Here is a 24,400-nt window from a genome sequence, read left to right on the forward strand (position 1 = left end):
CCATTACTTAACCGTGATGGTGCTTTGTTTGAGAATGTGAACTTCTCTTTAGGGAAACTGAGTGTGGAACACTTGGAATTGTGGCAAGCCCACGCGTAATCTTGTGTATGCGAGGCAGTGCATGTACAAGTAGTTGGGAGTTGAGTGGTCTCCATGACTCTAGGATTTTGTGATTATTGATATGTGTCTTGAGTAGTTGGCATGTTAACACCATGGATAGTGTTAAGCATGATATGAGTACGATGAACTGTGGTAATATATCAATGTTATTTCACCTTTGACTTACTCTCGATTTTGCAGATACCATGGAGATTGAGGTATACCGTTACTTAGAGTTTTTTGTTTATTATGTTACTGAATTGAAAATTTTGCAGGTGTACGTGAACTGAGGTACGTTACTATGTAAATGAGTATGTTAACTAACATGTATTGGTTGAAATGAACATGATGATGATTTAGTACAGTGAAATGAATATGAATTTATTTGGAAGATATTGTTTATAAATTGTAAGTCTTGTTGAGGTTAGAGTCATGGAATAAGACCAAACTCACTCGTGTGTTGCGTAGTTTTGAGTTGTGGGGTCAGGTCACTTTTTTGAGAAGGTGACTGGTGATCCCATAAAATCGTTTGGTATTCGGATGTCAATAAGGAGTTTCAAGATTTGAAGGTGACTTCCTTGTTTGAGGATGCACTTCTCAAAATTGAGACTATGAGAGTCGAGAATGAGCTTTTGGAGAAGAACCAGGACGGTGTGTCCTGGAATGAGGAAGGACATTGTTTATGCGTGTCTTTTGTCGTGACGCCTGAAGGTGAAGAGAATGAACACGAGAAGCCGTTTGGTAAGCTTCAACCTTTTGAGGTACTGTAGTGGAAGTGGGAAAGTATTTCCATGAACTTCGTGATGGGTTGGCCTAAGACTCAGGCTGGTATTGACTCTTTTTGGGTCATTGTGGACAAATTGTCAAGTCTGCCCATTTTCTTCCGGTAAAGGTGAGCTTCTCGTCAAAGCAGTTGGCCAAACTGTAGTTCGCGAGATCGTGAGGCTTCACGGGATGCCCGAGATTATCATAAGTGATAGGGACCCAAAGTTCACATCTCGATTCAGGGAGGCGCTGCAGAGAGCTTTTGGGACTCAGTTGCTACTGAGTACAACCTATCACCCTCAGACTGCTGTACAGACTGAGCGGACCATCCAGGTCTTGGAGGACATGTTGAGAGCTTGCACTTTGGTGCAGGGCTCAGCATGGGATAGGTACCTGCCATCGGTTGAGTTGGTGTGCAATTGTGTTTTCCTTGCTAGCATGGGCATGGAACCCTACTAGGCGCTGTTTGGTAGGAGGTGTAGAACTCCTACCTGTTGGTCTGAGGTTGGAGATAAAGAGTTGTTTGGCTTGGACCTTGTCCAATTTACCACCAGCCGAGTCAGATGATCAGAGAAAAGAGGAAAGCTGAAGCAGGCGCAGTATCGCCAGGAGAACTACGTTGATGTTAAGCATCATCCACTGGAGTTCAATAAGGGTGAGCACGTGTTGTGATACTTTCACTGTCACAGGTGTTGTTCGGGCACCCGGAGTGAGGAAGCTGAGCCCGCGATTCTTTGGGCCATACCAGTTACGTGGTAGAGTAGGACCTATTGCCTACCGGTTTGCCTTGCCTCCGAACTTGGCCAGCACCCACGACGTGTCTTACGTGTCTCAACTTCGCAAGTCTGTAGCGGATCCTTCGCACATGGTGCAATCGAACGTCGTGGAGGTTCGAGAGAACCTGAAGATCTCCCGTCGACCACTCAAAATTTTCGATCGTGGCGAGAAGCAGCTGAGGAGAATGATCGTTTCGATGGTCGAAATACGATGAACGGGAAGAATTCCTAAAGGGTAATTCTGGGAGCGAGAGGACGAGCTTCTCCGGCAGTATCCTGCGCTTCAAGATAGGTATATTTCTGATTTTGAGGACAAAATCCTAAAAAGGTGAGGTGAACGTAAGAACCTGCACCATTAATTAAGAAAATTAATTATATAAATATGAGAATTAGGAAATAATTCCATAATTGACCCTAATAATTATGAGAAGACTTAAATAAATATAGAAAGTGATTAAGAATGCTGAAAGTCGCTTTTCGGACGAAAAGTGCAGATACCGGTTCTGCTACTCGGTATAAATGCGTACCGAAAAAGTATCCCGAAAAATTATAATAAGTGCATGGATATTCTTAGAATAATATATAGGACTTGTAAAACAAGTTTCAAGTTAAAATAATGAGAAATGATGCCAGAACTGATATTGGCTATGGAAAAGTGCGTACCGGAAAGGTGCTGCGAAAAATATAAGAAAAATATGATAAATCTTCTAAAATTGAGTAGGTTCAGAATCCTGAGTTTGAGATTAAAATGCTAAGCGTAGCTATTTATGATAATAATGTGTGTTTAATTGTTAAGTGACTATATATGCATTAGTTTGACACTAAACCCTAGGCCATACACTCTTCATATGTGACTCTTGAGGGGCTGGTCAGCTGGTGCTTGGTTCTATTGTCTCCCTTCACCATTTTCTTGACCAAGTTGTTACCTTTACTTGAGTTCTTCACCTTTGAGCTTGTATACACTTGAGAGCTATCATTGTGAGGGGGTGAGGGTGCATATTCTGAGTTCTTGAAGTCAGTTTTGAGAGTTGAGTTTGAGAGTTGGGTTGTGGGAACCTTGGTGATGGCATTTTGAGCTTCAAAGTGTCACCTTTGTGAAGAAAGAACTCATCTTGTGTGCCATTTTCGTGCACCTTCTTGGTCTGCATCTTTGGGAGCTTCAAGTGAGCTCCAAGAGCCTTCTTTTTCTGAGTTTGAAGCCTTGGGTAAGTGTTGAACCTTTGATCATGAGTTTAGTTGATTAAAGATGGTGTCTTGGCATGTTTGATGAGTTAAACAAGTAACCAACTGATATATGAACCTAGAACAGAGTAAAAATGCATGCTTTAACGTTTTAAAGGGTGAAAAACCCAACCTTTGGAAGGATATCTCGCGAAATGCAGAAACTGCATTTTGTCGCGAAATATCCGGATATGGATATCCGGATATGATATTCGGATATTGATATCTAGATATGGGCTTTGAGATATCCGAATATGGATATCCGGATATGCATATCCGGATATGATATTCTAATATTGATATCCGGATATAGCCCCAACATATATCCGGATATTCTGGATTTTTGAAGAACAGTAGCTGCATTGTTCATACAGAAGGTTATTGGGGGTTTGTGGACCCTAGTTTGAGGAAGTTGAACTTCTGTAATGATTAATCTAAGTGATTAAGGTCTTGTGGCTTTGTGAGAAGCCTTAAGACGTAAAACGTAAAAGAGAAGCGTTGTCTTTATGTTGTATGCTTGTAGAGTATGGATATTGATGAAAGTAAAATGGCCTTGAAGGCCGTAGCATGTGAGAGGGAAAAACAAAATTTTTCATATGCAGAATTACACATGCAATCAAGAATCATGTTTTATGGCATGTGATGTTACCTTTGTTTGTGAGTTGAAAACTCCAAGACAATCAGTGTTAGGTTTGAAGGGTTCAAACCCTCTAACGTTGATCCACACCACCCACGTCAAGATGCAAGAACGCTTTCTTGAAAGCCACCAATTGACCACCATAGAGAGGCTTGCTATGCACTCAATAGATGAAGAAGGAGGCTAGGTATATGTGTTTAGAAGAGTGAAGTCTCCAGCATGAAAACTTCACAAGAGTGGGAATGGTATATAAAAGAATTGGCTAGGTTCTTTTGAAAAACCTTAAGGAGGAACTCACCAACTAGGCGCACAAGAGAGGGAGAGAATTAGTGTATCAAATCAGAATTTTTACTTTACTTATAATGAAAGTGGCGCACAAGTGAGTGAGACAAAGGTGGAGTTGTTGCAATTCAAAAATCCCAACAACCTCCCATTTGAATCCTCATAAGACTAGGTCTTTATCTAGTCAAAATTCTGAACCAATGGTCATCATATGACCACCAATTCATGCGCCCCTATTCAGCCCAAAAAGGGTCCAGATACATTTGAGCTGTTGCATTCAAGTTTGAACCAACTAGTTCACTGATTCTCTCAACAACCAAATCTGATTGGAGTTTGTTGGTTTGAGAAGATGACAATCATCTCCCACCAAAATGGCGCCCCAAATCAGCCCTTGGAGATCTCCATAGATCTTCTCTTGATACAAGGGATTTGTTCCAACAATATCTCATCTTATCCTTTTGTTATGAAACAACTTTTCATAGCCAATTCAAATTCGAATTCAAACATTTAAATTCAAACGTTCAAACATTTAAATTCTAAATTCAAATTCAAATTCAAATTTCAAATTCAAATTTCAAATTCAAAATTCAAATTTCAAAATTCAAATTTCAAATTTCAAATTTCAAATTTTAAAATTCAAATTTCAAATTTCAAATTCAAATTCAAAATTCAAAATTTAAATATTTGATAATTAATTTAACTAATTAAATTAATTAGTAATGTCTTGGACCATCCAAGCCCATTAACAATACCATGCGCCCTCTCCCTCTTAGGTGGGCTTCCAAACTTCATCTTGGGTTAACAACCATTATTAGGCCCAATACCTTTAATGCTATATCATCATGACATTAAGGTGTTAGTGTGTGACCCATTAGGTCCAACATAGCCACCGACATAAATGGGCTCGGGCCCAACAAGCCCACAACCCATTTAATGACAACACAGAGCACTAGCAATGCTTTGTTGCCCCAGAGCTAGTTAGATTAATGACTTGATCATCCTATTACACATATTTGGTTGCCGTATGTATTTCTTTTCGTCTCGATTACCTTCCCATAAAACCTAGGGTAAGGAAGCGTATCAACCCTTGCGGTTTAGGGTAAACTTTATTCGAAATAGGGAATCTTCAATTTACTGACTCTAAAGGCAGATCATCTCATGATCTCTTTTACTATGCATAGATTCCCGAGTCCCTGTAAATGTCATCCCGATTTCTCCGGTTTACAGATAACCTAATCTCTCACAGAGATTTGACGAATTCCTTCAGCTTATCACCCTAGCCCTGTGCTCTTTCAGGACAAGCCCAACAGTATACCTATGAGTCTCCATGTTTCAGGCAGACGAGGTATACAGTCAAAGCATGCCTTCTAGAACACAGTCTAGGTAATAATTTCTGGTCTAAGGAAAGACATACCCGAATATAAAGAGACTACTCTAATGATACTCTCTGTGAGATTTCCTCATAGAGTCTCTTTTGTGGGTCTGTTCAGTGCGAGCTATACCCGTATAGATCCACCCACGACTTTAGCTAAGACATCTCCATATCTGTAGCTCATGAGGTCTTTACCTTGCATCTGTATACAAGTAGATAAGTCGTGCTAGTCTTACCCGAGATCATTGATCCCCATTCTCAGTGTCTCTAGACTAGGAACATAAAATTAGGAATAAATATCCAGTATCCTTGAATCCTCATGATCGTGATCTCATCACAGATACTCAAGAGATACCTATTTTATTCCAAGGGGTTTATCCAGTTACTCATATAAAATATTAACAGTAATATTGAGACAAAATATGAAACAGGATAAATAGTGCTTTTATTTATTTGCGACAATACAAAGGTCCACATATGTCCTAATCTAATTAAAAGATTGTCTCTAGGACATCCATATACTAACAATTGATATATTGTTGATCCGAAACAGATTGTGAATCTGCTGTGTTTTGGGCTTTGAGCTTGTGTGGACTATGGGTTTGGATAGCTAGCTTACAATGTAAGCTTTCGTGTCCTCGGTTTAGCCATTGTTTGGTTCCACCATACCCCATAGGGGAATGGTTTATATGCATGCTGTGTTTTCATGCTTTGATGATTGGAATGTTGTTGAACTGTTAAGTGTAAGGGCCTTATAATATGCATGTGTAGTTCTACTTTGACGGTAAACCTGAGTATGTAGCGTCATACAAGATGGTGAGACTAGGGTGGATGCAAGTAGCGCCTTGCACTATGTGTGGGTAATAGGCGTATTCCTGCATTTTCTCTGGCCAGTAGATTATATTGACACAGATGACATGGTTATCTGTGCATTACACCGACTTTGGAACATATATATATATTGCGTGAACTGCTTTAGAACTTATATTGCACATGTAAGTGAGCTTAGGGTGGAAGATCCTTGAGGACCCCTTGTCTTACTGAGATTTCTTTTTAGAGATCTCACCCCACGTTTGGGGCACCGTTTCAGGTTCAGGTAATGCGGGGGTTGAGACCTCTAGCGGCAGGAGGCCGGAGCTTAGCTGATATTGTTGTTTATATGCTGATTATGATTGGATGCTGGATATGTCTGTTGCTATTCTTTTATTAGCTTCTTGATTATGTTAGTTCTGTTGAGACTTATGTTGGGCTTTGTTGTCTTATTTGGATGAGCATGGGGTTTGTCTAAGCCACTTGGTCGTTAGTACTTTTAGTTGGAGTTGTATAAACTATCAGGATTTGTCCGGTCTACGTATTGTAGTTCCGTGACTAGAGATATATTTATGTTGTTTAATTAATGAGGTATTTTCGTTAGATGTCTTTTGCAATTTACATACAGGCGATGTTTTATGAAAATGATTAAGTAATCAACTTGGCTAAGTATAATGACGTCATAATTGAAAAGAAAAAAGATATTCCGTATTTTTAAATTAAGTGTGGCTTAATACGATGACATGTTAACAAACCGGGTTAACACGGGGTGTTACACCACCCGTATTGGCCTTACCGGACTTCAGCAAGCCTTTTGTGCTCACCACTGATGCTTCCGGAATAGGCTTTGGTGCGGTGCTCAGTTAAGATAATAGGCCAATTGCGTATTTCAGCCGTAAGCTTTCCCCTAAGATGCAACAATCCTCCACCTACGTCAGGGAGCTTTTTGCTATCACGGAGGGAGTAGCCAAATTCCGGCTATACCTGCTAGGCAGTAAATTTACAATTAGAACATATCAACATAGCATCAGGGAACTAATGGCTCAAGTAATATAGACACCAGAACAACAACGTTTTCTGGTTAAATTACTGGGATATGATTATACCATTGAATATCATCCAGGCGCTATCAACAAGGTAGCTGATGCCTTGTCTCGGATCGACGAAGGGGAATCAAAGACTGACGTGGCAGAGTCCCAACTATTGGCCTTAACCACTCGCATTAACCCTTTATTGGATTCCATCCGACGAGAAGTCCAAGAAAAATTAGAGCTGTGTAAAATTGCCCAGGCCATAGAAGAAAAGAAAGATGGGTTTGAAAATTATACTTCTAAGGATGGCTTGATTTTTTTTAAAGGGCGAATTGTGGTAGCCAGTACCTCTGACATTCGCACCTCCTTATTACATGAATTCTATTCTACTGTGGCGGGTGGCCATGGAGGCATCAGGAAGACATTGCATCGCATCTCCACCCACTACTTTTGGCCCAATATGAAGTTCAATGTGCAGGAATTTGTGCGAACCTGTCCCACCTGCCAAGTAACAAAGTATCAACCTATGTCACCTGCAGGTCTTCTCCAACTGTTAACCATTCCAAAGGCAGTTTGGGAAGATCTGTCCATGGATTTCATCGTCGGCCTGCCACCGTCCGAAGGAAAGACTGTTGTAATGGTTGTTGTGGACCGCCTTTCCAAGTACGCATATTTTTCTCCCTTAACAGGAAATTTCTCAGCAACGAAAGTGGCCTCCTTTTTTGTATCGGATGTTTGTCGTCACCATGGCATTCCGCGTTCCATCGTCTCCGATAGAGATCGGGGTGTTCATCAGTAAGTTCTGGCAAGAGCTCTCGAGGCTGGGTGGCACACAATTGCACTTCAGCACCGCAAATCATCCTGAGAGTGACGGTCAGACCGAGGTCACAAATCGTGGGTTAGAACAGTATTTGCGCTGCTACACAATGGACAATCCAAAGAACTGGATTCAGTACTTACCTTGGGCGTAGTTTTCTTACAATTCGTCATTTCACTCTTCCATTGGGTTTAGTCCCTTCCAAGTGCTATATGGGCACTTGCCACCACCAGTACAGCCCTACGACGGAACGGCTACCACCATCGAAGTCGTGGACGCCTTGTTGAACCAAAGAGACACCATACTCAGACAGCTCCGCGATAATCTGCACCGTATGCGCCATCGAATGAAGACTCAGGCTGATAAACACCGTTGTGATGTCCAGTTTGACATTGGGGACCAGGTATTGGTCAAACTCCAGCCATACCGCCAGAAATCGCTCTGGAACCAAACCTTTTCCAAGCTTCGGAGAAGATACTATGGCCCCTTTCCGATTGCCGAGCGGATCGGGCCCGTGGCCTACCATTTAACCCTGCCGGAATCATCACGCATCCATCCTGTGTTCCATGTTTCCTTATTGAAGGAGTTCCGTAAAAATCCAATTTTTCACCCTCTTTCACTACCACCAGTGGCTTGGGACAACCACCCCGTGACTGAACCGTTGGCCATCGTCAGCTCGCGAACCATACAAAGGAACAACAGCTCCGATCTGCAAGTTTTGGTCCAATGGACTGGGTTGCCGTTGGAAGATGCTTCTTGGATGTCGGTTTCTGAGTTCATGCAAGCTTATCCTTTGTTAGATCTTGTGGGCAAGATCGAGTCTTTAAGGGCGGATACGAACATGGGACATATAAAGCCAGAGATGGGAGGCGGCGACAAGATAGGAAGCGGTGAACACAAAGAGGAGATGAATGAGACCAAACAGAGAGAGAAGGAGACCAATAGTGGAACAGAGAGTCAACGCAAGGGAGCTAGGATCAGGGTGAGATCCAAGTGGACCAAAGATTATTTGATGAAGCTAGTGGGCCAAAAGGGATGAGGCCCAGTAGCCTATTCTGAGAGAAGAATAGAATAGATAAGGAGAGGAAAGTCATTACTTGTATTCGTGGGCCAGTAGAGGAGCCCAATAGAAATATGGTTGTTTCTTTATAATTGTAGTAGCATTACAGTAGAGGGTATCTGATCAATTGTAGTTGAATTCTCATCTTCTTCCCTAAAAACTTTTCTGGAGTTGTCGGCAACCTCGAATTGCCGTAGGATTTCAATAATATACAGATATTCCTCACTTGATTGTTGTTGATTGTATCAGTATGGATAAGGTCGATATCTCTTTCTAAAAAATAATAATAATTTATGGTGGAAGTTACTCATTGTTCCACATGATGGAAAAAAGTTTAAAAAGCAAGGGGTGTTGAAATGACAAATAATCACCATGATAGCAGGAAATGTTCAAAATTGGGTAGTAGCATGATTTAAGAGTGGTAAAGATGATTTGCAGATATGAAAGAATTGCCCTCACCTCTACTCTCGCTGATTGAGGTTTAACGGAGAGTGGTTAGTCAGTTACTAAGTAGTAGCAGTTTCGTGTTTGAATAAATTATACCATGCACAAATTACTTGACCAAATAAAGAAAAGTAATCTTATAAAAGAAGGAAAAACACCTACAGAAGCAAGCTAGAACAGCTCCGTAGATTTGAGTTGATGCAAGCATATGCCGTTTGTTAAATGATTTAAAATATTCAAGAACTCTTCTGTTTATTTTGCATGTTCATAACTTTAGAAAACACAGATTTCACGCCTTGACACAAATAGATAGTCCACTAATCGACATAGCTAGATGTAAACAACTTTATCTCATATAACCTTAAATTATGTAACAATGTGTACCACTGAAATTCTTCTCCTTCTCAAATACCTGACAAGGTGCTGTCAAATTGCTGAATGTTTTAATGACATAACTATAGCCGATTTCTACCAAAAATAAATGAATAACATTTGGTATTTCGAGAGGGGAAAAATGGATTCCAAAAGCAAAAGCTCTAAAGATTAGTGGATGAGGGTCTGTTTCAAGGCCTGGGCATATATAATAGAAAATTTGTAGTAGAATTGTCTACCAAATAAAGATTCTTAAATTCAAACACAAATCATACAGTTCTCAAACACATAATTTTACACATGATTATGCAGAGGAATATATAAATATATTTTATACCAAAAAAATAAATAAACAGCAGAACAAAATTAATATAATTCAACATAGAGAGAAGTCCCATTTTCCATTAATCATAGCATCTGCTACCCAAACCAAATTAGCATAGTACAACCTGAGGTGCTGGATTTGTTGAATCTTACATAGAAACTATACATCACATTACAAACTACCAAGAAAGATAAAGAGAGAAAGGAACACATAATGGAACAAGATCAACCAAAGAATTTAGGGTCATAGCCATTGCTGGATGTAGCCAAGATATAATAAGCAACAATGTGACCTATGGAACCCCAAGCCAAGACATCAACAATGTTGAAGCCAACAGGGTCATTGGATTTGAGGAGACTAACATACTCCTTGGCACGTGTGTCTCCAGCCTCAAAGTGTGTGAGACCATTCTGCTCAGGCAAACCTTGTTTTGCCACATTCTCCCTTTGGAAGTTGAAAAACACAAACCTACCCAAGAAAAGGGATAGGCCAGTGCTCAAGCTTATGACCAATGCAGAGTTGAGTTCTGCTCTCACAACCCCATTAGCAACCCTTTTGTTGGGGGTGAAGGTGCTCACTTTGGTTGAGGTTGTGGACCTCGTGAGAGGTCTCAGACCTTGGAAGCACACGTTGGATGGCTTCAGGTGATGATGGATTTGGTGCTTTTGGATGGTGGATGATAAGGCATGATGAGTTGATATCATGGATGATGCTGAGGCTGCCATTTTTGGTTTTGTGGAGTTTGTGCTACTAGACTTGGAGATAAAACTATGACAAGAGATTTGTGCAGTACAGAAGATGAGATGGGATCATATACTATGAAAAGGGGTGGTTGAAGAAATAGATAAGGTGCTTTGTGATTGTGAACCATGGAATATAGATTTGGCTGATTACTTGGCTTGGTTCTATTGGTTAGTCTTGGATCACATATATTTTCTTGCTTTCTTTGTAGTTTTAAATTGTTGAACGTAGGTAAATTGGTAGCAACTATACAAGTGGAAAGAAAAAGATCTCACTTTGCTCCACGTAAGTTATTTTTTAAAGATGTTTAAATATTTTTATCTCTGATTTTTTCTATATTTTCGATTAATCTCATAATCAATTCAAAGAGCCAAAACTTACGAGAATATCAAAAAAAGCTTTAAAAAAGTAATTAAGGCCGAGTAAACTAAACATACATAATTGTTGAACTTATTTTGCAAGTTGAATGTAACATTGCTTGCGAAGACCACACGATGATGATGTAATGTTACCTATAGTTATATATGACTAAAATCAGGATTGTTAATAATTCAAGATTTTATTTTGCAAGTTGAACTATCTATCTAGCTTTGACTTGAAGATAGGAATTTTATTTGTCTTTCTTTCTCTCTTTTTTTTGTAATATTATTTGTCTTTCTTTTGACTTAAACTTCATAAGGATAAAAAAAAAAAATTATCTATTAATACAAGATAGTTTTTAGAGCCCTTGTGAATGAAAGGAACTGAATTATATGGTTGTTGAGAAATAATTGGTGTAAAAAAAAAAAAAATCCACAGAAGGCGCAGAGATACAATGCGAAATGGATTTGACAATAAAAATTATAATAGATCAGTTAATATTGTGCGTCGATGAACTTGGGCTGTAATTCAATTTGCAAGCTTAATATTTAAAATAGAAAACAAAATGCTGATTTCGCGTAAAAGATTTTAAACCATTAATAGACAAATTAACAGTGAACAATTACAGCTTGCCAAAAAAAAAAAACAGTGAAAAAATACAAAAGAAAAAAAATATTGGAATATAAGATGAGAAAAAATAATCACTGATTTATTTATCAATGATTAAAAACTTTTCATTGATCATATGAATTCACATAAAAAGATCCACCCCATGAAAAATCACTTTTAATTAATAGAAGTGACAGTTTAGATTCCATATTTTTAAATGAGAACACAGATTAAAATTGACATGCCCATTATAAAATGGGCTTTATACTTCTTCGGCCACTGTAGAATAATTTTTTTTGCAGCTAACTCAAGAAAAATGGGCCCTGCCGTTTTTAGAAAAAATAAAAAATAAAGGAAAAGAAACGGCCCGTTTTTTAATGTGAGAGTAGCAGAAGAAGATGATTTTTGCTATGACATAAGAAGCATTTTAGCCTTATAAAATTTAGGGAGGTTATAGTTATTATCTTTTTTCTTACTACTTGTTACTACCAAATCTTAACCGTTGATTTTTGTCAATCTAACGGTTATAATTTATTAGAATTAATAATTAATTAATAAATATGACCCAATAAATTATAACCGTTAGATTGACGGAAATCAACGGTTAAGATTTAGTAGTAACAAGTAGTAAGAAAAAAAGTAGTAACTATAGCCTTTCCTTAAAATTTATCAATATTTTATTTATAAATCTAAACATAATTCAATAATCTATTTTAACTAGTGTATGTGCCTCTATTTCTTTCGGCTTTAATCATTCTTTGTTTGTGTTTCATGCATGACTTTTGAGAATGAAAGCATGGCCAAATTTTAAACTTGCTTGAACAAGGAATATCTCTTTTAGGCATTGTTTGGTAGGTGGGCAATTTTTTTTTCCCGGGAAAAGTTATTCCAGCATTCTAATTTTACCATGTTTGGTAGGAGGAATTCTAAAATTTATTGTGAAAATTTTACTTTCCCTGAATTTGAATTAACTCATAAACATCCCAACAAATAATGCTATTATTAGACTAATCTAAGACCATTTTTATTAAATTTTGACACATTTTAACCTTCAAATGTTGCTCAATTGACAATTGAGCTCCCAAGGATCTTCTTGAGCCAAGGATTCAAATCTTATCTCAAGCAAATTCTTAAAAAATCTTTGAGGACCAAAGGACAAGACTTTCTCCTCGAATAAAAGATTAGTCTCATCCTTTCTCCAATGGAAAAACTCAGTGCATCCGCTGTTCCAATGAGGAGTTAACCTTTAGGACAGTATTCTGAAGATAAGGTGATCGTCAGAGATTGAATGGAGATCCCTCAAAGTTATACAAAAAAAAAAATGTCATCACAAACGTGGAATTACGGGAATCTTGGTGGATGGGATTATGTTGAGTGAATTTTCAGACAAAAGTACCCTCCATCGCAATTCAATTTTGTTGTTTTGAAAAGTTGAAGTTAGTTTGACAAATTCACCATATCTTCTAAATAATATTTTATCATCAACCAAATATAGATTCAATAAATGTATCTAATTTTTTTGATAATATTTTAGCCTACCAAATAATTTTTTTATAATATTCCCGAAAATCTCACTTTACCAAAAATATGGCAATTATAACTCCCCGATAAAAAAAATTTAGCTACGCCTCCTAGTTTTTACTATGTAAAGTTCACTGCTCATTCAATTGCATCACCTAAGATCTTGGCACTCAAGGACAAGAGGGGTAATGACAACTTCTATTCAATGCCTATTTTTCTGACCTTCGAAGCTCACTTGTTAAGCATCTGTTATTATTTTAAAAAAAAACCTATATCCTCAATGAGCAAACATCATTTTTTTTCCCTTGAATAATTCCCTATGTTCCAATCAAACGTTAACAAGACAAGTCCATGAACTAAAACCAAGTAACATCATGATTTATATGTTCTCTCCTAAACTCCTGTACATCTCCATGCTTTGCACACACTTATATAAACACTCCCTACCACTGCAACAAATTGAGAACAGTTTTCAACTTATATCAGTGAATCAAGGTAAGAGTAATTCCGGTGGCGGCCATACTCAAGAAGGCTACCATAAGTGTGATCCCAAACCCCAATAAAAAGGGACTCAGTGTCTGGACTGAAAGATATGCCTGATGTCTCACCAAAGAAATCGATTTCCTGTTCCTTTTCATACCCACTTTTCACGTCATAGACATGCACAAAATCTGCAGGCTCTGCCACAGCCATATACTGGCCATCAGATGTATACCGGATTGATCGGATGGCTCCGAGGTTACCCTTTAGCACAGCTACTGACTTGGATAAATTCCGCAAGTCCCAAATCCGGCAGGTTTTGTCCTGGTTTCCAGTAGCAAAGGTCACACCATCAGGATGCCATGATGCTGCAAATGAGAAATCTAAGTGCCCAGATAAGGGAACAATTGTCTGCAAAATAAAGAAAAGCAGATTAGCAAGATTTTCCAATATAAGCTCTGTTAGGATACAACTAAATAAGAGTTAAGTGATTATTAACCAAAAAGGGAGTAGAGTACTACTTTTCCATTTTGGGAGTCCACCAACATGCCTTCGGGGCTGTCTCCAACAATTAGTAGTAGTTTACCATTGGGACTGAGAGAAGTATGCTGCAGCAAAAGAAGGGGGACAAAAGATATGAAAATAAATAGAAAGCAAAGGAATGCTAAGAAAACAATATCATGACAAGAGAATTATCCAACTGAAAGATTATCCTGATTACTAGTGGCTTGTTATACGAGCATATTCCAAAAAGCAGAGTTATTGGCACTCCCTTTTGTCTATTGTTTCTTAAAATTGTGTTGACATTAAGAATAAAAGTAGTTAGAGACGAGTGGGAATAGACATCACCGCCTCATCCATACTGCCAATGTGTAAGCCATGTTTCATAAGTGATAAGAAGAAACGGAAATGCAATTTCTGAAGGAACCAAAGTAAAGTATCCAGTTATAGATCTTAAGAAGGCAGAGGAAAATAAAAGATAAGAACTAAATCTCAGGGACTCACATTCACTGGCCATGGAAAACGAAAATGCTTAGAAAGCTGAAATTTCTCCATATCGAAGTCTCTGACTCCACAATCATTATTGGAGGCTGTGAAATGAACTGCACCACTAAAAATCAGAAAGCAAGTTCATTAAACTTGGTACCTATATCCTCCAAGGAAATAAAAAAAACACCAGGAGAAGGAAATTTATATACCTAGGACTAGCATAAATCTCAATGGCATTGGTAATGGCATTATCATCATAAGTGGTCCTTGAGCAAAAGCTAATACCAGGTCGATCAAGGTGCTGCATTCCAGTAACAAAGAAGGAGGTCAAATCTTCGATATTCCGTTAATGGTTATAAAACCAAGAACAAATTCTATGAGGGAAAAGTTAGCAGCATCCGGCAGAATAACTAGAAAAAAAAGCACTAGAGTCTGGTAGCAATAATCTAAACATGAATGAAAAGATAATCCAAACAGTGCTTGAGAAGAGAAGCTGAAAAAAGAAAGGAATAATGAAAGAAAAAGGAAGCGACACTAAAAACTCCATTGCTCAGGAAGAAAATAAGAGGAACAAGTACACCTCTATATTAATTTCTAAAGACTGAGTATATTCCTAAGCTCAACATATAATTGGTCTATAATATTACCCAAAAAATCTACTCATCACCATATGTAAGTCAATTTTTTGTGTATGTAAGCAAGGTATACATAGAATTTTTTAAGTTTTCTTAAAATGTTTCATAAAATGCCCTGAGGTCCAGGAGCACAATTTACACTTACTACTGCAACCACTACAGATTACAAAAGTAGACATTCCTAAAAACACAAGCAAATCATCTAATTTACCTTACAAATAAGTTCACCCTGAAATCCTCCGGCAACTAGAAGCTTCTCTTTTACTGCAAGTGTACTGACTTGAGTGTACATAAATCCCTCCAAGAGACTTCCAGGATGTTTCTGACAATGAAAATTGACAACTTGGAAGATTATGACCAAGATTGATCAATTTTATCATATATTTACAATGAATAAGAAGAAGGATGTCATATTCAATTAAACAAACATAATTAAAAGAGAAATTCACCTCTGATGGAGCAATGTGTCCTGAAACATTGAGTACCTCTGACCTTGTGCAAGTCAAAGAAGACCAATGCATTACTGAAAACTGTGACATAACGTATACATCATGCTTCGATGTAGCCCAAACCAAATTCCTCAACTGCATAATCATTAAAAAAAGGCGAGTCAGAAATGATGAGATCCTATCTCTTCAAAGCCTATGCCGAGCTGTTTGAGATTTGCATCCTATGAACAGATTAGGCTACTTTGACATAATATTAACCACATGTTGCAGCTTTGCAGACTACACAAAGCTCTCTCTACCAATCTCCGAGTCATATCTCCTGCTGATTCACAGACCAGCAATGAAGTATTTTTACAGAGTCTGCAGCTAGATATCAGAGGTGTAGACCAAAAGGCATTTCTTTTTTCTTTTTTCTTTTTTTAATTTTCAATCTGTTAAAAGATTTTAAGGATTTTCTCATGTGTCCATTCCGAGGTTTGGAAGGAACAAAGGGGTCTACATTTAACCAAATGCAACTATTCTGAAACTATGGGAACCAAAAGTGCAATTCATCTATTGTCAAATACAACTCCTTGCCAAAATTCTTTAGGCAAGAGACCTAGAGACTGCACCTTCTTTTCCTATTCTTGTTATTAACTTCAACATAAGGTGTCTAAGGTAGAGACAATTTGTAGTAATAGTAATGGTAAGCTCATATTTTGTTCTCGTTTCAAGTTCAGAAGGCTTTCATTGAAGGGGAGGGTTTATACATAAGAGCCCTTCTTCAGACTTCACTTATAAGTTTGAACTTTTGGTTTAGTATTTCTCTGACAGTAATTATGTTCATAACTTCATATAAATAGAATAAACAGAGCCAACATGCAGCAAAAAGTCATGGTGCACCCTTAAAGTTTTATGAAAACCAGAGTAGAATAAACTCACCTGAAAATGAAGAATTGTTGGCTTTACTGATCTTGAATTTTTTCGGAACTCATAATATGAGTATCCTTTTTTGGTGTTTTTGCAATCCTGATTGTGATAGAAAATAATAGACAGGTCAAGATGGTATTATCCTTCTAACAAATGACATGATTGAGGAAAAATTTCTCTAAAATATGAAAAAGAAAAAGGGCCAAATCATTACCTTCCCCGACCTGTCCCCTGAATTGGGGATATTTTCATAATTCTTGTATTGCTCAAGCCTGGTTTGCCGATACCTTTCCCTAGTGATGCTAAGCCTATCCCAAGGAATTCCCTGGATGTCCTGTCCTCTTCTGGATTGAGCAGCTGTGGTGTCTACCACCTTACTACTCTGCAACATCACTACAATATTACTCCTAGAAATACAAACATAACTCTATACACAGTTGACAAGCTTGATGAATCAATCAAGTAGGAGGAAGAGTGACTCAACCACGAATCGAAAATGAGTAATCTTAATACAAAACATACTAATCAACATCATAGTCATAAAACAGGACAAGCTGCAAAATATAAGAACAAGCACATTACAAACCGAGTCATCATATTCATCAACATCAGACTCTATTTCTCTATTAATAGATCCATCATCCATATCATCTTCTACATCTTCCATTTCGTATTCATCCGCCCTATGTTCGTTATCGTCCGATTGGCGGTTTGACATGTTGTGCCCAACAAATCAGAACCTATGATAACAATAGAGGAGAAAATTTAGAAAAATCTGAGGCAAACAACAGTCTAGTGTGAGCAACAACACTTGAGTCCCAAAGTTAAATACATAAATAAATAAAACCAACAAAAAAAAAAAAAAAGAAGAGAAAAACAACCACCAGTAAAATGAAATTCAGCAACCAGTCTAACCAGCCTATAATTTCCAGAGAGTTAAACTATCACCTAACAAGGATCACTGCGTTAAGTAATGATGGAAAACAAGCAACGAAAATATTATTCAATTTTATAACTAACGACGTTTCAGTAATTGGAAAACCATATAACCATGATTGACATGTGCACCAATTAGCTATTCCTATGAACCCTATGAAAAAGATGGCAAATACTAAAACTGATAAATAATCACTTATAGACAACAAAGAATTAGGGTTCCAATAGAATACCCTCCCCTCCCCAAAAAAAAAATAATAATAATAAAAAAAAAAATCATACAAATGAAATTAAGGGCATTTAAAAAAAAAGAACAATTTTCCCAAATTCATCTAGAAATTAAATACCTATAGACAACCCAGAATTCAGGGTTCCAATAAAATAATCTCCAATATCATGTAAATAACTCAAGGGCATTCTTTCTTTGCATTCTTTCTTTTCTTTTCTTTTTAACGATAGTTTCTCAAATTCATCTAGAATGTGACAATAATTGCATAAGAATTATACAACAAACACCCAAAAGTCGTTGTTATCAGAAAACGAAAGGAAAAAAAAAAAGACAAAAAAAAAAGAAATTTAGAGAAATTTTCAGATTTCAAACGATGCAAAGGAAAATGAATCACAAACCTTTGTTTGTTTGCTGGAAGGAGCTGTATCAATTTCAACTCAGAAATGCAAATTAAAGAATAAATATAAATAAGGGTACGCACGCAACTTACACAATTGTGAAATTAATTTTTATTATCATTTTGAACTGTTATTTCCAAGGAAGAACGGAGACTTATAATCTCCGACACGCTTCGATACGGTGTCGGATATGCGGTCAATTTTTTCCGACACATTGACCATTTTGACACGCGAATTTGACCGTGTCCGACACGGTCAAATGACATTTTCGTAATTTTTTTAATTTTAATTTTTTAATTTTTTTTTGAAAAAAATTATTTTTTTAAAAAATTAAAATATATTAATAAAGCTTCCACCTGATCATATCAATTTTATTTTTTTGTCTTTTTTCCCTTAAGTAGATAAGAGATCATCTCAGCATCATTGTTGTCAATTCCTATCACGCTCTTGTTGTATCTCCTTGTCTCTGATCTCTCTCTAATATGATTTGATCTCTCTATCTGATACTATATCTCTCTCATCCCAGTTTTTATTTTTTTATTAAAGCTTCTATCTTTATAACGTGTTGATGGATATTATTAATTTAGTTTCATTTTTTTGTTAAATTATTAAATATTAAATGAAATATACACTATATAAATTAAAAATATTATTTAATATTAAAACGTGTCCTAACGTCTCCAAATTCATAATTTTTTAGGATTGACGTATCAAAGTGTCGTGTCACGTGTCACGTGTCATATCGGTGCTATTTAGGTTATTTCTATTAACGAGATTAAGTCATCTCTGAACTTTCAAATTAATATCGTTTTGAGCTTAAGAATAAATAAAAAATAAGGAATACTTTGAAAATTTTGTAACATGAATTTTTCAAGATGCACTTCACTCTTTTTTTTCAAATTTAAAAACGGTGTCGTTTATATTGAATGAGAATTTTATTATAAATACTATTTTGGATCCTCAATAAAAAATATAAAACTCATTTTAATTCCTTAAAAGAAAATATTTATATTAGTTTTTTTTAGAGATTAATATAGATTTTTTTTAATTTCTGAAGAATCATAATTTTAAAAATTAAAATTTCAGAAGAATTACAAGTTGATTTTTTTGAATGGATTAAAATGGGTTCCGTATATTTTATTGAAGACTAAAAAAGTATTTACCCTTTTATTTTTAGAGAAACATAGAGCTATTTAGATGGATTTTTTTTTTCCTGGAAGTTGTTTTTTTAAGAAAAATAAAATAAAAACATTTTTCGCTATAAGTTTGTTTAGATGTCAGCTTTAAAAAAAAAAACAAATTTAAAAAATTTAAATAACTTTAACTTTTATAAAAAAAAATACTTTTAAAATAAATAAGACATAATTTTTTTTACTTTTTTAAAAGGTTAAACAAACAGGCTCATGGAATCTTTAGAATAAATATGAGAGTATTTATTTTTTCGTTAATATAAATTAATTCCTTCTCAATAAATAAATATAATGATTGGTGTAATTATTATTTTTTATTTGATTAGAATTTTTGAAGGAGGATAGGAGTTGAAAGAAAGAAAAATAATAAAAATAAACAAATAAATAAATAATAATAGGCGTGGGTGATTGGGTCGCGAGAAAAGGATAGGTAACTGATACGTGTCACCAGTATTTTGATTTCCATTTTTCTAATTTTAACTTATTTATTGTCTTTCATTTTTATAGTAATTTACTTTTTGATTGAATTTTGTTTCTACTTCTATGTCGATTAGGGACGGTTGATAGTTTGGGAGAAAAGGACTGAGAAGGATTTGTGTTTGTTTTGTCGTCACTTGTGCATTATTTTTGTGATTTTTCTTTGCTTTTTTTTTTCTTTTTTTTTGAATTGGTGACTAAGCTAAGTAATAATTAGTGTAAATTTTGTATTCAAAATAAAAAATTAGTCAAGAATGATGGCTTTTTGACCCTTTTGCCCCTCATTAATTAATTAATAACTAATTTGCCCCTGATCAAGAACTATCCACCAACCTGCCCCCGTTTAGTCGACTACCTTGCTGTTTTAGTCGAGCAAATGGTCAATCTTCAGAAAGTGGACTACCGCAAATTTAGTCGACTAAAAAATCATCTTAATCGACTACATTTTTGGGATATTTAGTCGACTAAGTATCGATATTTAGTCGACTAAATGTCGACTGAAACCCTATATTTTCCATGTTTTCGGTCTCATTTCGATTGTTGTTGTTGTGTAAACCTAAATAGCTCCCTTTGTTCATGTGTAATCCTCTCAATCCGATTGTATTTCATCCCACCATCTCTACAGACCTAATATTGTGAAATCATTGTCATTGCCCAATTCCAAACCCCAAAATCCGAACCCAAACCCCCAATTTCAGAACCCAAGTCCCAATTTCGTGAGGAAGATGAGCACAAGTCCAAACATGTATGTGACAATGATCTACTATGATGGAAAGCATTATGAAGGCCCCAATGGTGTTCAATTTGAAGGAAAAACGAAAATGTTGAAAATCAAACGGGGCACTACATACAATGAGTTAAAGGAGAGAATTCAGCAAAAATTGGGTTTGCAAGGCAGCCAATGCGTTCAACGGATGATTGCCAGGGTAGAGACAACAGTTGGTAAGGATGCTATTTACTACATTGGTAACGATATATGTGATGATGAAGATGTCGAATGTGTCATAGATGCAATTGTTGACCGAAAATTTCAAAATTTTATTGAGATATATGTTGAATTAGATTGTGGTCAATCTTCATCTGCACCCATGCATACAAGAAGTGAACCGTATTTTGGTCATGAAGAAAGAGTAGTCGATTTATCTGCACCTGCACATGTCATAAGTCAGATAACACTGCGGGAAATAACGGCCGGTTCAAATGGTCACGTACGAATGAAGCGTGGACGACAGGGTCGTCCTCAAACAGATACCCATACGGGAGGTCAACAGTATCAGGCTCTTCGTCTTGTCGCCTTGACGAAGAAGGCCGCTCTTGCCTATGCTTGGTGCGTCTCTCAAGTGACTCATTGCCCTCATCGCTTGGTCTTCTGCGGCTCGTCATTTGTTTAGGGTACCTACAATGAAACATGTCAGCATTTAACTATATGAAACATGTCATGATGGTAATGAAAACTTGCAACATAAGCGCTGTAAACCAAAAGCAAACTTTTGCCCCATACAAACTTTTCAAACAAAAAAATTCACACAATGCAAAAAAATAAACCTTAGTAGATTACGGTTACAAAACCTACAACAAACCTACAAAAAATTCACACAATGCAAAAAAATAAACCTTAGTAAATTCACACAATTCACAAATTCGGACAACAAACAAATACAAAAAATTCCTAAACCTAAAACACAATGCAAGTTAAGAAACCTTACCTATCCTTCAGATTTCACGATTTGGACCAAATTTGGGGGCAATCCACACGCCTAAAGGAAGGGTTTGGACCGTTCTTCAGCTGCTCCTGCGGATTTGGGGTTTGGGCCGCCTCCTTAGTCGATTAGGTCATCCTACTCCCCCTCTGCCGAATGGGGGGTTTTTAAAAACAAATCCGTCGATATTTAGTCGACTAAATATCGATACTTAGTCGACTAAATATCCCAAAAATGTAGTCGATTAAGATGATTTTTTAGTCGACTAAATTTGCGGTAGTCCATTTTCTGAAGATTGACCATTTGCTCGACTAAAACAGCAAGGTAGTCGACTAAACGGGGGCAGGTTGGTGGATAGTTCTTGATCAGGGGCAAATTGGTTATTAATTAATTAATGAGGGGCAAAAGGGTCAAAAAGCCCAAGAATGATGGCACAAAGTTGAGGATGCACCCAAAATCCTATTGTGTAAAGTTGAGAAAATTTTGACTTTTTTTTTTTAAAATTAGGATGAAGTAACAAATTTAACGAGCTTAACGGAATAAATAAACAAAATGAATTTACTGCATAAATTTTATTAAAATTTTGACTAAATTTTTGTCGGAGTTAAATATTTAGAAAAAATTATTAACAAGTTTCTAATATATATATATATATAGAGAGGGGGGACGGATCAATTTACATTAGTATTATACTTGATTTTTCTTGTTGATTTAGCTCACCTTTAATAGTTTTAATTTAATTATTTCAGTTATTAAGTATAAATAGATTAATAATTAAAATTAAATATAAAATTTATTATTTTTATATAAATGTAAATTGATGGTTTTGTAATTTCAAAAAGTTATACAAACACAATAAATTAGATCTTATTGAATAATGAAGTGTTTGAAGTTTATATTTAGCCAAAATATACTAAAGAAAATATAAGCAAATGGTTGTAAAAGAGCTGTTCCACTTAGATGGTGCTTTGCTCACCAAATATGGTGGCGTATCTCATGGATCTTGCTTGGTAATTCAAATACGAACACTTCTTGATTGTAACTGGCAGATTTTGATTATACATGTATTTAGAGAAATCAATCGTTGTATTAATTTTTTAGCTAATCTTTTCCTCAATAATTTTATATTACAAGATGTTGTTATCTTTAACGAATCTCCTGACTCACTGAAACTTCTTCTCTAGACGAACATGATAGGTATTCTCCATCCTCGGAAAGGAAAAGACTAGTTTTTTTGTTTTATATCTTTATTTCTTTACTTTATCTTTTATTTATTTTTATGTATATATAAAAAAAAAAAGGTTGTGCAAACAGATACACACAAGCTGAAGGACTCCTCTAGTTAGATGAAGAATTTGGACCCATTTCAGTACATGGAAAGAAAGAAAAAATAGCAAAGTATGAGTCATAAAGACCTTATTAGAGAGAATATTTTTATAATAGGAATAGGAGAAGCTTTTAATTAACATTGTTGTGAAAAATAATAAAATAATAATAAGAGAAGAAGATTTACCTCGTGATTCATGAACAACCCTACGTGGATGAGACCAAACTTGTTTCGGAAGAGTGACTATTTTGTCATACTTGGCAAAAAAATTTACGAGACTGTCACGCCAACAGTAAATTTTGCCAAAATACCACGCTGCACCCTTAGCCGTCGTTGAAGAAGTCTGAAAATAATTAAGAGTTAAGATAAGATAATGCGAATTAGTTATATTTTCAGACTTCTTCAACGACGGCTAAGGGTGCAGCGTGACATTTTGATAAAATTTACTGTTGGCGTGGCAGTCTGGTAAATTTTTTGCCAAATATGGCAAAATGGTCACTCTTCCACTTGTTTCCAAGATTGCTGAGTAGAACTTCCAGAAACTTGGTGTAGTCATTGTCCTCACTCCTCAACAAATGATTTTAACGGCAAATTTCAAGAAATTAAAGGTTTTTGAATATTGGTTTTTGGTGCTCATAGATTCTTATTTTAATTTATGTGAACTGACCTAGCTACAATATGATCTTGTACTTTTGTCTCTCTTTTTTCCCAAAAATAATAATATGAAAAGTAAAATAAAAATAAAAAACAGTAACAAGTAAAAGGAAAAAAGGTTAACAAAACAAAAACATGAAGACATTTCTTTAAGTCACATCGGAAATGTTGTCTCTATGTAAGTCTACATTAGCTAAAAAATAAGGGACATCACACCCAAAAAAGATATATTTTGTTTAATGTTAAAATAGGATGAGTTTTAGAAAAAAAACACCTTCTCTTTTCTATTTTTTGGGTAATTAAAGAACCTTCTCTTTAATTTTGCCACAACGTGAACATGCTTCACACATAAAAAAGTATATATATTTTGTTTACCAAAAAAAAAAAGTATATATATTTTTCTTTGACATATATTCTTTAAATTATTTAACAAATTAGTTAAGTCTTTTAGATTTCAATCTTAATATAAAGTTTTAATTCTCTAACAGAAAATATATCAGAAATCATTAACTTTGTGCAACTATACTTATAACATCCTTCAATTATTAATCAAGAAATATTACCTAGGTATTGTGAACTCTAATTATATATGCAAATTATACAAAAGATTTGAAATGTTAGTTTTACTTATATTTGTTTTATTTTAGAATATCCAAGTACAAACAATTTAATAAACATAAGGTATTAAGTAAGGAAAATAAAAATATTGCAAACAAACTATAATTACAGTCTAGTACAGAACTTTATAACTAAATAAAAATATAGAATTTTTTGGTTAATACTT

At 35.8% G+C, this 24,400-nt stretch overlaps 2 protein-coding genes across 5 annotated transcripts; both read right to left on the bottom strand.

Moving 5' to 3' along the window:
- Nucleotides 1–10,058: 10,058 nt before the first annotated feature.
- Nucleotides 10,059–10,810, bottom strand: LOC133298819 (photosystem I reaction center subunit V, chloroplastic). The gene has a single exon (XM_061498186.1). It carries the CDS (start codon nucleotides 10,734–10,736, stop codon nucleotides 10,236–10,238), a length of 501 nt encoding a protein of 166 aa, XP_061354170.1. The 5' UTR covers nucleotides 10,737–10,810; the 3' UTR covers nucleotides 10,059–10,235.
- A 2,697-nt stretch (nucleotides 10,811–13,507) lies between these two features.
- On the bottom strand, nucleotides 13,508–18,377 carry LOC133298810 (uncharacterized WD repeat-containing protein C2A9.03-like). Of its 4 annotated transcripts, none has more exons than XM_061498168.1 (10): nucleotides 18,269–18,377; nucleotides 17,292–17,445; nucleotides 16,920–17,087; nucleotides 16,718–16,804; nucleotides 15,797–15,931; nucleotides 15,559–15,669; nucleotides 14,922–15,013; nucleotides 14,728–14,833; nucleotides 14,244–14,330; nucleotides 13,510–14,133 (listed from the first exon to the last, which is right to left on the bottom strand). In XM_061498168.1, exons 2-10 carry the CDS (start codon nucleotides 17,421–17,423, stop codon nucleotides 13,720–13,722), a joined length of 1,332 nt encoding a protein of 443 aa, XP_061354152.1. In that variant the 5' UTR covers nucleotides 17,424–17,445; nucleotides 18,269–18,377; the 3' UTR covers nucleotides 13,510–13,719. The 4 variants fall into 4 exon arrangements, with proteins under 4 accessions (XP_061354154.1, XP_061354152.1, XP_061354151.1 ...); XM_061498167.1 differs by lacking the exon at nucleotides 18,269–18,377 and adding an exon at nucleotides 17,989–18,157; XM_061498169.1 differs by lacking the exon at nucleotides 18,269–18,377 and adding an exon at nucleotides 17,654–17,743.
- Nucleotides 18,378–24,400: the final 6,023 nt, after the last annotated feature.

Source organism: Gastrolobium bilobum, unplaced genomic scaffold (assembly GCF_033153095.1).
Source record: "Gastrolobium bilobum isolate Gb01-03AN ecotype WA unplaced genomic scaffold, APGP_CSIRO_Gbil_v1 utg20712, whole genome shotgun sequence".
NCBI classification, from domain to species: domain Eukaryota; kingdom Viridiplantae; phylum Streptophyta; class Magnoliopsida; order Fabales; family Fabaceae; genus Gastrolobium; species Gastrolobium bilobum.

Coding starts and splice junctions, on each gene's coding strand:
- LOC133298819 (XM_061498186.1), bottom strand. CDS start 10,736: ATGGCAGCCTCAGCATCATCCATGATATCAACTCATCATGCCTTATCA.
- LOC133298810 (XM_061498170.1), bottom strand. CDS start 17,423: ATGTCAAACCGCCAATCGGACGATAACGAACATAGGGCGGATGAATAC. Junction 16,805..16,919: donor CAGGGGACAGGTCGGGGAAG/GTAATGATTTGG, acceptor TATCACAATCAG/GATTGCAAAAACACCAAAAA. Junction 14,134..14,243: donor TGGACTCCCAAAATGGAAAA/GTAGTACTCTAC, acceptor TTTATTTTGCAG/ACAATTGTTCCCTTATCTGG.